This window comes from Astatotilapia calliptera, chromosome 2, assembly GCF_964374335.1.
Source record: "Astatotilapia calliptera chromosome 2, fAstCal68.1, whole genome shotgun sequence".
In the NCBI taxonomy this organism is placed as follows: Eukaryota; Metazoa; Chordata; class Actinopteri; order Cichliformes; family Cichlidae; genus Astatotilapia; species Astatotilapia calliptera.
Genome location: NC_137423.1, coordinates 31,624,124 through 31,642,341, shown reverse-complemented (window position 1 = coordinate 31,642,341; position 18,218 = coordinate 31,624,124). Strand labels below are relative to the sequence as shown.

Below are 18,218 nucleotides of genomic sequence, written 5' to 3'. Positions count from 1 at the left end.
GCCCTTCCCCGCTGCTCCTATTTGGCTGGCCATCTGTTAAAGGTATAAGGTTGCTAGCATCTTGACTGACTGACAGACAAAAACCTCTCAGAAAGAAAAGAGAATAAAAACACCAAAAAGACATACGATGATCTTAAAGCTACAAACAGATTTTGCATAATGTCTCTAGCATAAACATTACAAGCGTACATTCCACAAAGATGCTTGTGCTGCGATTGTGAGAATTAACATTTCTTTGTGGCTTTTAAGAAAGAATAGAAAAAAAACAACCTGTAATTTTTTGCCACTTCAGGTGTCCACCAAAGGATCATCATCATCTTCTTCTTTGGACAGTGAAAACTCCAGCAAAAACTTTGAATAGCTGATGCAGCCATCATTTCTCAACAGGCAACTGATTTTTAAATCGCTTTCATGAATAATTACATACAGTATAACTGCCACCGTTATCAATAGTCATCTCCAATACCTGACAATTTCACCCAATAATAATCTGTATACATTTATATAAAACAATATTTAAAAAAAGACTTATAAAACTAAAATGATACTGTCTTTATAGATTGGACTCTTTACTCCATGTTTCTTATCAATATACAGATTGTGTGGTCCGTTCAGACATTATTATTGGTCAACAGTCCGAAATCCTCCCTCTTAAAGTTTTACATCCACTGGATAAAGGCCATCCTTTCTATGAGTGTCAGACACTGTTGTCAGTACTCTGTGCTAATGTACCAAAGTAAAATGGCAAATCATTGACTAGCTATGCGTGCTCTATAGACAAATCTGTACCCAGCTGTGATGATACAGTCGCATCAGTCTATGGCTCACAAAGTGGCTAATTGTTTGTTCAAATCTGAAAGGCTGGCAGATAAGACTGGCCAGTGGCATTACAAAGATAATAAAGTGAGTACCAAACAGGCCTGCTCCCTTAGTCCAGCGCAGCAGGAGCCTGTAGTCATGAATAATATCCAGCTCGGGTAAAAGACAAGTGGAAGTTGTCCAGTGACTTTCTCCCATCCTTGTGGCAGATCATGTGGGATGTTTGTCACTTAAACTGATATCTCATATGTGGTCCCTCCGACACCGGTTACCTTCTTCACCCCTCCCCCTGGTTTGGATGTGGTGTGATTAGCCAAGACTGGGCGAGAGGTGGATCTGATTGGACAGCCATCGGGAGGGGAGGAGCCACATCAGGGTAGAGGAGAGAGAAGAGAGGGAGATGCAGGTGAGTGGTTCTTTTTCGAAAATAAAGCACTAACCGCAGAAGTTTCTTTACACGAGATCTTGTAAGGCATTCGGTAACTACACTGAGTGAGGACAGGGGAAAGACACAAAAGGCTACAAGGCAAAACACAGCAGCATGGGCAGACATGTCACATTCCAACAACTAAACCAAAAAGACTTACACAGACACAGTTTACTATTCAAGCACTAAACAGGTAAAGACTGTAAGTAAAACATGAAGGAGGAAAAGGAAGACTCACACAGATCATGGAAGAAGAGGAGGGCTGACACAAACCAGGAAGGAAGAGTAGTAGGAAAAGGAGGAAGAAGAGTAGCAGGCTGACGGATCTGGCGACGGATCACTACTCACTGTGTAGCCTGTTGCCCTCCTCCCCCTCCCAGCACAGCGCCTCCTCCTGCAAGTCGAGGCTTGTGCTGAGGCCCTGCCTCCATATTGTAAGGCAGGGACTTGCCTAGGGAGAGGCCACGAGGAGGCGGGGAGACAGGGGGCTCGAGCAATCGAGCCCCAGGAGAAGAGGATGAGGAGGAAGGGTTACGAGGGGGACGGGAAGAGAAGTCCTGGTTATGCTGAAGCAGGTGGTGGGTCTCAAGTGGCCCAGCGGAGGAGGGAAGGGGAGGGCTGACAGCACGCAGGTAGGCCTTGTGGGGGGAGGAGAAAGTGGCAGAGCCCTGGAGCAGCTGCCCCTCCCTCTGCTGGGCAATCTGAGCTGAGAGAAAGGGCGACGTGTAGCCCTGCAGCGGAGTACTGGGTGACACCACCTCAGTCTGGCCCCTTACAGCTGAAGAGAGAAATGGAGCATGAGGCTTCTGTGGTGACAGCTCGTGGGCGGCTGACTCGAACTCTGGGCTCTCGGATGGTGTCAGCAGGCTATCATAGGACAGGCTGCCATTCCGAGGTGTCTGATTGGCCAGGCTTTTGTAGCTGGTGTCTGTGGTGCCCTCTGAATGGAGCGTGGCCAGCGGGTTATGTGCAGTGTGTGCTGAGCGCAGGCTGGAGGAGTGTGAGCCACCAGTGGACAGAACCAGAGAGGATGGGTAGGAGGTGTAGGAGCGCCCAGTCAGGGAGTAACCTGACATGCCCCCTAACACCCCACCAGCAGTCCCGCCAGGGCCTCCGGGGCCCTCGCCCCTTTCCCCTCCCCCTCTGCGCACCCCTACACCTCCCCCCACCACTGTGGTTCCATCCAAGCTGCTCGGCTCAGAGCGGTAGCTAGGTTGGCGGCTGGACTGCAGGATGGAAGGAGATGGAGAGTCAAGACTCTCTCCACGGATCATCTGAAGAGGAGAGAGGAGGAGAAACAGACCAAAGGGGAGAGGGTAAGGAAAAGTGTGATGAAGATGAAAGCAGGAGTAAAGAGGGGAGGGAGAAAGATGAAAATTACCACCTTGCCGTGGGAATAGAAAGCAGAGAACAGAAAGCAATTTTGTAGAGATTTTTAAACAGGGAAAAAAATAAATAAAAGAGTGGTGGGGAGAACTGGATGCTTGACCGGTGTGCTACTCAATCATCACACTACTGGATTGGGAATATTGATTGGTTTCAACAAGCACTAACACTGCATGTCAAAGACTGTGTGTGTCAACAAATGAATGGAAATACAAAAACATATGGAACATGAACTATACATTGCAGTCAATGCAGTCTCAGGGGAAAAGGACAGATCCATTCAAACACACAGAGACAGCCAAAGGGATACAGGTATACACACGTACTGAGACTTACTGATCAACCGATGGCCACTGAATGAACAATTTAAAGTAAAAAAAAAAAAAAAAAAAAGGGGCATGTATTAACCATTAAGGATTTAGAGGGGCAGGGCATATAAGCCACCAACGCTTCCCCTGTTTCACGCATTAAGCTTGAGCACATCTGTGAGTTTTTCCTCATTAAGCTATGTATAAATCAACAAGGCTGTGTGCAGATGGTATTTTGATTTGATTATGTCTGCGTTTTAAATGTAATTAACTTCAGCTATTTTTTCCTTTTCGTACATGGTTTACACAGAGCACTTTAAGGTGTCTGTAAACTAAGATCTACCTTGTTGGGATGTGTGAGTGCAGTGTGGTTTCTCCCTGGGCTGTTGAAGGTTGGCCGGTACTTATACATTGATGGCGTAGGTGGTGCTTCAGTCAGCAAGCTGCTCTCTGAGTGACAAGAAACCAAAAGTGACATTTGAACAAGGTCTGTTTATGATTAGAAAACAAATATTCATCTATTTACACAAAAGCTAAGAACTCTCTCTGCATATTCTGTCATACAAAGTGGAATCCTAGGTTCAATTATGCATTTGTATGTGCATCTCACCCTCTGTGTCAGCACGGGGAAGGCCAGGGTAACGAAGCTCTGGCTTTGGAGGAGGTGGAGCCTCTGCATCCGCTGACTGGCTCTCCATCTGATCTAGACTACTCTTGGACTGGAAAGGATGAGGACCGAAAACAAAAAGCCATTCAGTGAAATCAGACTGCCTGGAACAGAGGGCTACATCTGTAACGTTTTCCAGGTTTTGATATCTGATTAATGTTGCAGACAATTTCAGGATCCTGTGGGAGTGAATTATCTTTTCTCATAACCAAACATTAAAAAAAGAAAAGAAAGTTTGACACCCAATGACTGAGGGGAAAATGTAAAATAATTAATTAATTTAAAAAAAAAAAAGCATCTTCCATCACACAAACTCTTGAATGTTCTGAGTTTTGTCCTCCATGCTATTGAGTCACGACAGACACACACCTCTCTCAAAACACGCAGTTTCACAACATAGATGGTGATACATGGTAATACTAACAAGTTAATATTTGATACAATGACCTTTATTCTTCAACACAGGCAGCTTTCTACTATGTTCTTCAAGTAGTCTTCAGGAGCACTTCTCCAGGCTTCTTGAAGGACTCTTCTTTGCATGTTAGCTGCATTTTGATCTGTTCTCTGTCAAGATGATCCCACTCATCCCGAACACATGTAGAGTGTTCCAGGCTTTGGGGAGACCAATCCATGACTCATAGTATCACATAGAGCTGGGCGATAGAACGATAACGATATGTATCGCGATATAACTTTTACTCGATAGAGAAATTAAACTATCGCGATAGACTTCGCCGCTCTTGTCCTCTTAAAAAAACAAAAAAAACAAAACAGGTCAGCCAATCCAAATTAAGTAGCGCAGAGCCGAACCAATCACAGCCGCAGCGTCACGTCGCGTGACTTGTTACGTACAGCACAAGTGCCAAGCCGCACGTGTGTTTGTTTGGGAAGCAGCCAGCGCGTAATGGAGGAAATGAGTGTGCCGACTAGAAAAATCAACCGAGCGTGACCAAAGAGAAAACAGATGATGGTTCCAATGCCGGAGAGATTGTCGAACGGAAGAGCCATAGAAGTTCCATAGTGTGAAGGTATTTCGGCTATTTCAAGTCTGACAAAAAACAGAGTAGCGTGCACTGTAAATTGTGCCGAAAGCAAGTCTGGAAATACAATAAACTGGTGCATGCGTCACACTGTGCACCACGTTATTGTTTCGGTGAAATGAATTTCTACAATACTGTTTCTGTTAATTGTACTCTCTGCAGTGTTTAAATGCTTACATATACACACAGTTACTGTCCGTCCACACATACGACTCGGTTCTGCTTCTATGCCCCAGCTTTGTTTACTTTTTCCCACCGAGGCTTCTAGACTTCTGATTGGCCAACATTTCTGCACGGTTAGGAATCTAGCGCCACCTGCTGCTTTGGCATGTTCATAGCAGCGTTTTCCTTCATTTCTGCCTTTATGTGTGGACGGATTATTTTTTAAAACGAAAACGGAAAATCTCCGTTTTCAAAAATACCCGTGTACGTGTGGACGTAGCCTCAGTCTCTGACTGGAAGCGCTAATTCGTCATTCGGCTTTTGTCAGACTAAAGTAACTGTTAAAACTGTTTGAAAAGCTCAGCTATACAACAAGGAGAGATTGAGAATTTCCTTTTAGTTCTCAGTTTATTTGATATTGACAAAAGTTAGTCAATTTTGTCTGTTCTTCTGTAAAACAAACTAAGATTTATTTTTAGAATTAATATTTTGTTTCTAAGTGGAATTGACAATTTAGTCTGTTTCGTTTGTTCTATTTTGAAACTTAAACGCTTTAGCGGCTGCCTTTTGTGTAGTTTGCAATATTTGCCTTTATTTATCTGAAAAAGTCTCATGTTCCTTAAGTACATCTACCCTGTTGAACTTATTATGGGAAATAAATATTTAAATAAAAACAAGCTGCTGATTATTTCACATTTTACTTGTGAGCAACGGCACATTTAAATCTTACAAATATAGTTATTTGGCTTATATCGTGATAGATATCGTTATCGCCTGAAATGAAAAAAACATATCGTGATATGAAAAAATCTCATATCGCCCAGCTCTAGTATCACACTGCTGTTTTTTTGTTTTTTTTGTTTCCTTTTAAATCCAGATATTTTTTACTGTATTTGCAGTGTTTTTGGGAGTACTATCACAGACAAAGCCACTACCATTAAGATGCTTTCCACAAGTAGCTCAATATCGTGCAATTCTTTTCTGCAATCATAATTCCATTAATTATAACAAAATCTCCAATACCACTAGCTGAAATGCAGCCCTAAACCATTCACATGCATTTCAGCTAGTGGTGATCAACAACTCTTGAACCACTCTTGTTGGAAAATACTGACAAAACAACACAAAGAAGAAGAAGACTACTATTAAGTTATTTAATCTCTACTAATAGTATGGTCTGAAAAACTACACCTGCTGCTACTTTCCAGCAGCTGCAGCACCAATATAAACTACATTAGCTGACTGCTAACAACCAGAGTTTGTGTTGCTTCTGACCTTTTAATATTTAAACATGAAATTAAAATTGATGAAATATTTTGTGCACCAGATTTCTCTTCTCTAAAACTCATACCACAGTAATAATATAGACATATAGCATATCTGTGGAGCTGTTATAAAGCGCTATACAAATACAGGCCATTTATATCCAGACTTCTCTGTACAGACTGCATGTGTTTGTTCAATTCATTATAACTCACCCTAGTGCTATGTCGGTCATTCTGGATGCCGTTGTCCAAGACCTTGGCTTCTAGTTGAGCTTCAGTGAGAGCAGGTCTAAGAAAAGGTGGCTGAACTTCCACCATCTGCCGGCCCCGCCAACGACCTATGTATCTATAACACACACACGTATTCAAAAAGATACAACCCAGCTCTGTTGACCAACACCTCACCCACTCACTCCAAAGGTCTGCATTAGATATTTAATTACCTCAACAGACCAGAATGAACTATAAAAGAGTAGGGTGGAAAAGTGGAAGGGGAAAGAGAGCAATGGAAAGAAAGAGGTAGTGGAAAAGGAATAACTGCAGAGCTGAGTGTTAAACGGGGGGGGAGTAAATAGATGAGTGCAGAGAAGAAAGATTGCTGACCTGGGGGCTTGGGAGCTGCAGAGTACATGGGTAATATTCCTCAAGCAGCCGTTGGTGAAAGGGTTAACGCCTCCCCGAAACTTCCCTGTCACCTACGGAGAGGAAGCGAGATAAAACAGTTGCATACCTAACAAAAACACATTAACCAGTGTAAAGCATGCCTGACTTATCTCAGTGATGCAGACCGTGATTTGCACAACCACCTCTGGTATGTACCTGTTCATTTGTGGTTCGACCGCGAGCCACCAGCACTATGTGAAACCCAGTCAGACCAGCGACTGGGACAAAAAACAGGCCAGCCACACACATCACACCCATACTGGTGGGGGTTGTCAAGGAAATCACAAAAAGAAAAACCCCTGTCATAAGACACAGGAAAATCTATTCCAATGATGTGTTTTGTGTTTGAGAGTTCCATAATGTGTTGTGCATTTCTATGACAGACTTATGCCAAGTAAAGGATACGTAACAGCAGCACCTGGCGTGTCCAACTCCTGTTGGTGGTGCAGGACATAAACCAAGCCAAAGCCAAATACGTTCATGATGTGGGTTGTGAGAGAAAGTAAGAATAGGAAGAAATAACGATAATTCCTCCGACCAATGCAGTTGTTCACCCAAGGACAGTGGTGATCAAAATCCTAAGAATAAATAAAAAGATTAAAAGATATCTCTCAGAGGGAAACGATAAGAATAAGCAACAACTACAGTACATCATATTGCATGTCCACACAATTTCCACCTCCCACACTCACACATGAAAACTAAGAATAGGACAGATCTAGGCTGTGTAGTGAAACCACACAGGAGTGTATAGAAGCCCACTGTGAAATTAGGACTTGCTATTAAAACTGAAAGACATTTTAACATGAATATATAACAGTCATTTAGGTCATTTTATTACATTAAGTGCTTAAACTCATGGAAACATCAGATTTCCAAGATTGTGTTTCCCTACCATTTAGTTTATAGGTTAAAAAGAAATAGCATAACCAAGGCAACAACAGAAATTAAGTGTGCCTATGCGAAGGCACACTTATTACTATTGCTCGGATTTATTATTATTATTATTAAGTGTGCCTATGCGAAGGCACACTTATTACTATTGCTCGGATTTATTATTATTATTATTATTATTCTTTTTCCGCCTGAAATTTTGGACCTTAACTCGCCCCACAGTTTTGAGACAAGGTTCACATATGATATATCATTGTGTGCGGCTGGAGCTGGAATGAGTTGCTATGACTTTTGGTGTTTATTACTTCTATAGTTTTTTAAATATGAATATTTTAATGCAAGTTTTTTCCCATTGAAATGAATGGAGAACAAGAAAACTTCATTTGTGGTGTGCTGGCTCACTCTAGTGGTATGTCGGGAGTAATGCGAGGCGGCCGCTGTGTCCCTGTGGACGCTTTTATTTTGTATAACTACCGGAAGTAGTTCCTGTGTACTGACGCTAGCTGGGTAGCTAGCGCCGCGTCGCTTAAAAAGCAGCCGGGCTTGTCTTAAACTTAAGAGGCTGACACTCGCTAAACCACCCGATCGCTCGCCAAGCGACTGTTTCACACTGGACTTATTTTTCGTTTATATGGGCCGATGATGCTGGTCGATGAGGAAAAACTAACTGAGTTGTTTGGTGGTGGCTAACGCGGAGCTAGCTAGCCACCGGTATGTGTCTCTTTCCCCTCATATGTGGGGAAAGAAACATGTGAGGCGGCCGCCGATCGACCGGTTTTCAGGTGAGAATGTAGGTGTGTAAACGTCAAATATCTGCTCGTTTTGTCAAAACATCCCATATTAGCAACAGATTTCTCACGATGTTGCTGCTAGCCGGCTAGCTAGTTTGGCCGGCCGGCTAGCCGGCTAGCTAGCGCCGCTTCGCTCAAAAGCACCCAGGCTTGGCTTTCAGTGAGGCGTCTCTAACTCCTTTCACCCCCGATCGCTCCGCAAACAGTCTTTGTCTTAGCTGGACTTATTTTTCGTTTATATGGGCCGATGATGCTGGTCGATGTGGAAAAAATAACTGAGTTGTTCATATACCGGTGGCTAGCTAGCTCCGCGTTAGCCACCGGTATATGTCTCTTCCCCTCGTATGCGGGGAAAGAAACACCGATCGACCGGTGGTGGCTAACGCGGAGCTCAATCGTGGATAAGGGAAACCCAATGCAGGAGAAGCAGGCGGCTGGTGAACTGAATTTCAGGTAAGACGTTATTAACTGCACTCTATTTGGGTCAGATATAAACCGAGTTTAGGTGTAGTTTATTTTCGTTGTGCTGACAGTTACAATAACTGTACTGCGTGCTAGCTAGCACGACGGAGTTTCTATACAGCTGTGCGCGCTAAGTTACTGATTTTGAACTTTATGACAGCCTCCCCTATTTTCAGGCGAGAATGTAGGGGTGTAAACTTCAAATATCTGCTCGTTTTATCAAGAAGTCCCATATTTTATCAAGAAGTCCCATATCTCTCACGATGTTACTGCTAGCGCCGCATGGCAGCTAGCTGGCTAGGGCGGCTTGGCTGACACCTAGGCCGGGCTGACTGATACCCAGGCCGGCTCACGCTCTCGTTTCACCGCCGCATGGCGGCTAGCTGGCTAGCGCGGCTTGGCTGACACCCAGGTCGGGCTGGCTGACACCCAGGCTGGGCTGGCTGACACCCAGGCCCGCTCACGCTGTCGTGTCACCCCTAGTCTTTCGTGATGACTCTTGGTTGGCTGCTGGACTTATTTTTCATTTATATGGGCTGGTGATTCAGTATGAGTGTCCGGTGAACTGAATGTCAGGTAAGACGTTATGTATATGTAAGGTAGTGACTGGAATAAGTCACAAGGTGTCGCTGTTGAGCTGCATATATGTTGTAAATTTTAGCAATTTTGACCATTTGTCCTCTGCAGGACACCGTAGTTCAGATTTCTCGTTCGCGTGGGCGCCATCTTGGTTCAGTGTTTACTGTGATGTGCAAAGGTAAGCACTGTCAGTGGCGAACTGCATTGGGTTTGTTTAAAAATAAGTGTTCCACTGTGTAAAATAGCGGTTTGTCATTTAAGCTGAGCATATATTTTGTTTATTGAGAGGTTCATGTATTGTCTGATGAGAGTATGAGACAAAGATACTTTTCTTTCTTACTCTCATATAAAATATTTAGCTTTTATTAAATAGTTATCTGAATCTTACAACCAAAGTTTGTATAATAATACACAAGATTGGCTGTAGACCATTGTTAATCATTCAGAACACTGTGTAAAAATAACAAAAAACAAAAAGTGAATGAAAAGTGCATAAATATTTATTTTACGTGTTTGATGTGTGTGGCAGGGCGTGGTCTGCAGTGCCGCTGCAGGGGAGGTGGACCCACCTCAGCGGCATCTGCAATCACGCCTCTCAGGTGTAAAGTCTGTGCTCTCTCTGCTTTTTTTTTTTTTTTTTTTTTTTTTTTTTTTTTTGGTATGTGTCGGGCTGTGAGATGAAAAGCTACAGCCGGCTGTGTGGGTACAGCAACTATGTGTGAAAAGTGGTCCATAACGTAATGCTTCAAAGTGTGTTCATGCAAACATTGTTGGGTCTGCTTATGAACCTCTGCGCACAGCGTCTACAAATTGGGGCTGTACGAAGTCACCTCATCTTTACACAAAACTGTAAGCTGTCATCTGTGAGGCGCGAGCGGTGTTTGGTTTTACCATAGTTCATGGTGGAGAATGGCTGCTCTGCTGAGTTTTGCTCTCTGTAGCTGTTTGAATGGCAAACTATACTGATTAGCGGCGGCATAGGCACACTTAAAATTTCTTCAGAAATTTTCGCTTTCTAGTTATTATTATTCTTTTTCCGCCTGAAATTTTGGACCTTAACTCGCCCCACAGTTTTGAGACAAGGTTCACATATGATATATCATTGTGTGCGGCTGGAGCTGGAATGAGTTGCTATGACTTTTGGTGTTTATTACTTCTATAGTTTTTTAAATATGAATATTTTAATGCAAGTTTTTTCCCATTGAAATGAATGGAGAACAAGAAAACTTCATTTGTGGTGTGCTGGCTCACTCTAGTGGTATGTCGGGAGTAATGCGAGGCGGCCGCTGTGTCCCTGTGGACGCTTTTATTTTGTATAACTACCGGAAGTAGTTCCTGTGTACTGACGCTAGCTGGGTAGCTAGCGCCGCGTCGCTTAAAAAGCAGCCGGGCTTGTCTTAAACTTAAGAGGCTGACACTCGCTAAACCACCCGATCGCTCGCCAAGCGACTGTTTCACACTGGACTTATTTTTCGTTTATATGGGCCGATGATGCTGGTCGATGAGGAAAAACTAACTGAGTTGTTTGGTGGTGGCTAACGCGGAGCTAGCTAGCCACCGGTATGTGTCTCTTTCCCCTCATATGTGGGGAAAGAAACATGTGAGGCGGCAGCCGATCGACCGGTTTTCAGGTGAGAATGTAGGTGTGTAAACGTCAAATATCTGCTCGTTTTGTCAAAACATCCCATATTAGCAACAGATTTCTCACGATGTTGCTGCTAGCCGGCTAGCTAGTTTGGCCGGCCGGCTAGCCGGCTAGCTAGCTCGGCTAGCTAGCGCCGCTTCGCTCAAAAGCATCCAGGCTTGGCTTTCAGTGAGGCGTCTCTAACTCCTTTCACCCCCGATCGCTCCGCAAACAGTCTTTGTCTTAGCTGGACTTATTTTTCGTTTATATGGGCCGATGATGCTGGTCGATGTGGAAAAAATAACTGAGTTGTTCATATACCGGTGGCTAGCTAGCTCCGCGTTAGCCACCGGTATATGTCTCTTCCCCTCGTATGCGGGGAAAGAAACACCGATCGACCGGTGGTGGCTAACGCGGAGCTCAATCGTGGATAAGGGAAACCCAATGCAGGAGAAGCAGGCGGCTGGTGAACTGAATTTCAGGTAAGACGTTATTAACTGCACTCTATTTGGGTCAGATATAACCCGAGTTTAGGTGTAGTTTATTTTCGTTGTGCTGACAGTTACAATAACTGTACTGTGTGCTAGCTAGCACGACGGAGTTTCTATACAGCTGTGCGCGCTAAGTTACTGATTTTGAACTTTATGACAGCCTCCCCTATTTTCAGGCGAGAATGTAGGGGTGTAAACTTCAAATATCTGCTCGTTTTATCAAGAAGTCCCATATTTTATCAAGAAGTCCCATATCTCTCACGATGTTACTGCTAGCGCCGCATGGCAGCTAGCTGGCTAGGGCGGCTTGGCTGACACCTAGGCCGGGCTGACTGATACCCAGGCCGGCTCACGCTCTCGTTTCACCGCCGCATGGCGGCTAGCTGGCTAGCGCGGCTTGGCTGCCACCCAGGTCGGGCTGGCTGACACCCAGGCTGGGCTGGCTGACACCCAGGCTGGGCTGGCTGACACCCAGGCCCGCTCACGCTCTCGTGTCACCCCTAGTCTTTCGTGATGACTCTTGGTTGGCTGCTGGACTTATTTTTCATTTATATGGGCTGGTGATTCAGTATGAGTGTCCGGTGAACTGAATGTCAGGTAAGACGTTATGTATATGTAAGGTAGTGACTGGAATAAGTCACAAGGTGTCGCTGTTGAGCTGCATATATGTTGTAAATTTTAGCAATTTTGACCATTTGTCCTCTGCAGGACACCGTAGTTCAGATTTCTCGTTCGCGTGGGCGCCATCTTGGTTCAGTGTTTACTGTGATGTGCAAAGGTAAGCACTGTCAGTGGCGAACTGCATTGGTTTTGTTTAAAAATAAGTGTTCCACTGTGTAAAATAGCGGTTTGTCATTTAAGCCGAGCAAATATTTTGTTTATTGAGAGGTTCATGTATTGTCTGATGAGAGTATGAGACAAAGATATACTTTTCTTTCTTACTCTCATATAAAATATTTAGCTTTTATTAAATAGTTATCTGAATCTTACAACCAAAGTTTGTATAATAATACACAAGATTGGCTGTAGACCATTGTTAATCATTCAGAACACTGTGTAAAAATAACAAAAAACAAAAAGTGAATGAAAAGTGCATAAATATTTATTTTACGTGTTTGATGTGTGTGGCAGGGCGTGGTCTGCAGTGCCGCTGCAGGGGAGGTGGACCCACCTCAGCGGCATCTGCAATCACGCCTCTCAGGTGTAAAGTCTGTGCTCTCTCTGCTTTTTTTTTTTTTTTTTTTTTTTTTGTGTATGTGTCGGGCTATGAGATGAAAAGCTACAGCCGGCTGTGTGGGTACAGCAACTATGTGTGAAAAGTGGTCCATAACGTAATGCTTCAAAGTGTGTTCATGCAAACATTGTCGGGTCTGCTTATGAACCTCTGCGCACAGCGTCTACAAATTGGGGCTGTACGAAGTCACCTCATCTTTACACAAAACTGTAAGCTGTCATCTGTGAGGCGCGAGCGGTGTTTGGTTTTACCATAGTTCATGGTGGAGAATGGCTGCTCCGGTGAGTTTTGCTCTCTGTAGCCGTTTGAATGGCAAACTATACTGATTAGCGGCGGCATAGGCACACTTAAAATTTCTTCAGAAATTTTCGCTTTCTAGTTTTAATTAAAAGATTTTTAGCATACATAATTACAAAACATTATCCAATTTTTAATGAAGTTCACTCATTGCTGTATGATACTACCAATTCATTTCTAATTTAGAGCCACAAGAATACCCAGTCAACATTATTAAGCAGGGATAAATGTATAATTATGTACCTCCACACAGTTGTCGCACACTGAGCAGTGCGAGCAGCGCGGTGGTCGGTAGAAGCGGCATGTTGAGCACCACTTCATGCGCACCTGGATGCCTTTGATCTCCACTGTCTTATAGAGTGGAGCGCGGAAGTCATCCTCTTTGTCCTCATCTTCCTCCGCTGCAGACACAGACAACCTGAGATTAAACTTGTATCATAATCACCTAATAACCATCTCACACGGTCTCTCTAAATTACTTTATAGGCAGTGAGTATTCGAACAAATAGTCTTATTTTGCATGTACTTTAAAAGTATTGCACATGCATCATTAGGACGTGACATTTTACTTTCTAGAAGTTCACCTCTGGGAAAGATTCCAGGATCCATAAAAGTGGCCATGCAGAAGTTGGCGAGGGTGAAGAGGAAGATTACGGCATTATATATAGGAATGACAGAGGAGAAATGCTCTGACAACCATGGGCACCTGGAGAGTGTTAAGGAGGATGGAAACAAAATTACAGTTAGACAAGCTTCCACCAATCCCCACACTTAGTGGTAAGATGTGGAAAGGAAAAAAAGTAACCAAGTAACATTTCACACTCCACCATCAACTTCTTATAAGCTTATGTGCAAGCTAAACAACTGCCCACAGAAGTTGCTCAGTGGCAGAAATAGGAGACTGTGTTTGTGTTGGGGAGGTGACAGGTGTGGCTGCGATAAACTATGAACAAATGTTCCTGAAAAGCTGTCAACTTACTTTGAAAAAACATTAAAAGAACAGCAAAAAAAAAAAAAAACCCTACTTATTTTAACACTGAACATAATGCATGTGGATGTTTACACATCGCTCCAGCATGTACAAACACATGTGTATGTACACACATGTAGGCCCTTTAAAACCCATGTTTGATATGAAACAAAACCAAGAAACACTCACGTGAAGCAGAAGAAGAGCGTTGTGGCTCCGACAAGGAAAGTGGTGGCTGCAGACACCGGGACGTACCGGCTGGGTCGAAATGGACGGGGAGGAGCAGAAGCAACGCCACCTACTCCTCCCCCAACCCCCCCACTGCTGAAGCCAGGCATCAGAGATAGAGAGAGGGTGGAGGAAGACAGAGAGAGGTAGCTATCTACTGTCTACCTGCTGTAAAGGGGTGCTTTCCAGGTCAAAATGGCATATGTGGCGTTCGTCTGGGAGGAGGGGCCATAGCTACTGACTGGAAAAGAAAACCAACACTATGCAAAGCAGCAAATAAAGGGAAACATTAGGGGTTTTCTGTGTCCAGAAACTAAATGTCTCCCAGTACTAATATAATCACTAAAAACAGATTTATTTTTTTTTACATAGCAATATACAAACTGCTGTGTACAGCTTGTTGTAAATATTTGTGTGCATAATCTTAATAGAAGCTTATAAAAGCAAAACTATACAAGAGCAGTGTGATACAAAAATATGTATAGGTAATTCATAAATATTTTTGTATGGCTTTAATGGAACTGTATTTGGTGCAACAATATAAATAAATCTAATCTTCTACTGTTACTCCCTGGCACCAGTGCAAACGTAACACTGCTGTGCATATACGCAAAAGGACCAGCACTCACGCACAAAACACTGGAACAGCTCAGGGTTTACATTAATGCTCCATCACTGGGCTTCAGTTCTGATTATCCCGCTCAGTGAAAATGAAAAGACCAGAAAAATTAAAGAGGTAGTGGGTGTACAGTCAACAGGCCGAGAGCAGAAGCACATGGAGGAGAACAGGCAGAGGATTGAGCGCAGCAGCTGCTGATGACTTCTGTGATCCTCCCGAGAAGGCTTATTTAGGCACTGGGTGGGTGGAAGAAACTGAGGATAGTGGCAGGAGGGAGAGTTCCAGCATTTCAAACTTAGTCCACAGGGGAAAACAACTAAACAAACAAATTCAGTTTTAAACCAGTTGTGGGAAGCCGTTTAACATCAAACTAAAGTCCAGCTGGGATTTGTTTTCAAAAAAAAAGCTGCTATTAAAAAGAAAATAAAAATCATTTAAAAAAAAAAAAAAAAAATGTCTAGCCTTTTATTTACTAGGAAAATAACTCAAAAAACCAAGTGGAGTCCCCTGGATCTTCTGAGACTCCTGTTGTCAGTCTGTGTCATTAAGGGCACAAAACCAACTCATTCCACATGGAAGTCCCGTGTATGTCACCGAGGTGTCACCACTTTTTGCTGGGATTGGGTCTTCCACCTCCAAATTCTCTGCAGGTTGAGCTCTTTTCCCATACTGCGTCTCCTAAAGAAAGCCACGTAGAGTTTGGATGTCACATGGTTAGATGGATTTCACACCTTTTTCCCCCTCAAATAAACAAACCAAAACCTCCCCAAAAAAAACAAAAAGATCTTTGGCTCCTTTTCTTCTTTCACACTTGGGTTCTTTGTGCAAGTTGCTGGACAACCCTGTAAGAAAAATAAATCACACAAAAACTCAATGAGCAGAACAAAGACAGGACCAGAACGAATTTGTTTCAAATAATTGAAGCTTTAATGAGCCCTTGGTTCAGATCAGTAGTGTCCAACCAGTTTGTTCCCACAGTACACCTACATTAATAGTCCCACAAAGTCTATATAGCAAGGCACTTCTATCTGCAATTTTGCTTCATTGGAACACAGCATGCCAACTACAATTTAGCAGTTTGAATCACACAGAAAGTAATCTTTTTGCCCCTCCTGCTATCAATCAGACCCTCTGACCTGTAGAAATATGGCAAATTAAAATCTTATTATTTTTTTGTGTCGCTAGAACAATATTTGTGATGACTTCCGCCTCATGACAAGAAGGTCCTGGGTTCAAATCCAGTTTGAGACCTTTCTGTGTGGAGTTTGAATGTTCTCCCCGTGTCTGTGTGGGCTCTTTCCAGATACTCTGCCTTCCTCACACAGTCCAAAGATAAGGATGAGATTAGGTTGATTCCTAATTCTGAATTAGCCCCCTTGCAATGCTGAAGTGAAGTCCTACCTGCCTTTAGGAATACCATTTTGGAAACCCGGGATTAGAGTAATGGGTTTTTGATAACCACTATATTTGCATTACATTTATTATCTTTGTCCTATGTGGTGGCAAATTAAATCTTTGCATCTCTGACTGCCAATGCATAATACATCTCATACCATAAGCGTGGAATATAGAATTACCAAATATGTTTGAAAACATGTATACTACAATGTTTTGCAGGTAGCCTTCAATGTATTTCCTTGTTAAATCACAGGCCAAAGGTCTTAGTTTGATTTCACAACAAACCAGACTCACTGACCAAGTTCCTCCTTTCTCTACAAGCTTGCCTTAAGCAGTGTGGGTATTTCACCATAACCCCGTCACCACCTCAGTGACCTCAGGTTGTCAGATGGAAATACCTTCCACGAAGGGAAACTGAAAACAACACACAGACACAACGATCTGTGGAAAAGGTGCACGCCTTTCACACACACAATCACGCTCATACTCCTTAACTCTTGTAGAAAAACTAGTCTGTGAGTACACTGAAAACGGATCCGAAGCAACAGTGTAATCTGATCGTTTGGAAACACCTCTCTCGTCAACAACCATCCGTACTAACAAATGGCAGAGAGAGGTGTCAGTAGGTAATAATCGCACTTGCCCCAAAACTACCCCCCCCCCCCCCACCACCACCACCACCACCACTGTAATACATGTTAATCCTAAAATCTCCGTGTCGAGCATTGCTTATCATGTCACCGCAACAATCTACACATCGCATGCTACAACCGGTCAAGCAAATTTAATACATTTTCCTTGTAACAGTGACATACTCGCGCTTGATTTTTGCCGTCTGCTTTAAATCTACACCCATAGACAGACTTTGACTTCATCTCAAAATGAAACGTTACACATACCAACCGTTAAACAGCAGGCCAGGGCAATGCTAGGATTCAGTCAAGACCAGCTAACGTTATCATAATCAGCTGCCAACACCGTGAACCTCATAAAAATACACACACCACTGTTTTAAATCCAAAAGCCGCAGAGAAGTAGTAGCCCATGCGACCTACAAAAACCGATTAAAACACGACCCATACTTGGAAATCACAAGATACTGAGTAGGTAATCATACAGTGAGCTTTTTACCTAGCCTAAAGTTTTTTTGCGACACTGTACGATCCTTTACCACAGCTATAAGAGTTAGCTTAACATTAGTTATCTGGCTAGCATGAGAGCTGTACAGTAGCAAATAGATTTTCATTAACAACTGACGAAACAACTGTGGCGAATTTCACCTGAAAAATGGCTAAAAAGAAGAGGTAAAACACACACCTAATCATGAACACACGAGGTTGCTTGTAGGGTGTGGGTCGATTCGGTCCTCCTTGAGTTAGCCGCTAGCAACCTACTTAGCTCGCCTGCTAGGCCGACGTAGGAATCCCGGAAGTAGCCCGTCAGGCCTCAGGTGGGGCAACCAGCCAATCACAGACATGGAAGGCGTCGACTCTGGGAAAAGAAAAACACTGTGCGTGATGGGCCAGTATTTTTTTGTTTGTTTGTTACTAGAAGTAATTCTATATAGATTAACCCTAAAACGATTATGTATTATGTTCTAGGAACATGTGAGTACTTTCATACACTTTCTAAAAGACAATAAGGTACTATTTGTATGCAACAAAACAAACAAGCGCTGCGTTTGAATGGTGGAATGAAGAAGTACTGGCAAGTGTTCAAAATGTTGTGCCAAAAAGTGATCGTCTACCAAAAACTGATTTCCGGTATTTGTCAAAAACTGATTGCTCGTATTTAAACTGCTTTAAGTAACTTGTTGGGCTATAATATGTGAAACATATGTCAAATGCGTCCCTCATGGATGACATAAAGTTATCTTGAGCCACAAACAACATTC

At 43.2% G+C, this 18,218-nt stretch overlaps 1 protein-coding gene across 1 annotated transcript; it reads right to left on the bottom strand.

The window, feature by feature from the left end:
• Nucleotides 1-899: 899 nt before the first annotated feature.
• On the bottom strand, nt 900-17,779 carry zdhhc5b (zDHHC palmitoyltransferase 5b). The gene is made up of 12 exons (XM_026142430.2): nt 17,642-17,779; nt 14,269-15,768; nt 13,694-13,815; nt 13,353-13,510; nt 7,143-7,315; nt 6,894-6,996; nt 6,678-6,769; nt 6,288-6,420; nt 3,551-3,659; nt 3,284-3,390; nt 1,595-2,520; nt 900-1,155 (listed from the first exon to the last, which is right to left on the bottom strand). Exons 2-12 carry the CDS (start codon nt 14,415-14,417, stop codon nt 1,050-1,052), a joined length of 2,178 nt encoding a protein of 725 aa, XP_025998215.1. The 5' UTR covers nt 14,418-15,768; nt 17,642-17,779; the 3' UTR covers nt 900-1,049.
• Between the last annotated feature and the right edge of the window lie 439 nt (nt 17,780-18,218).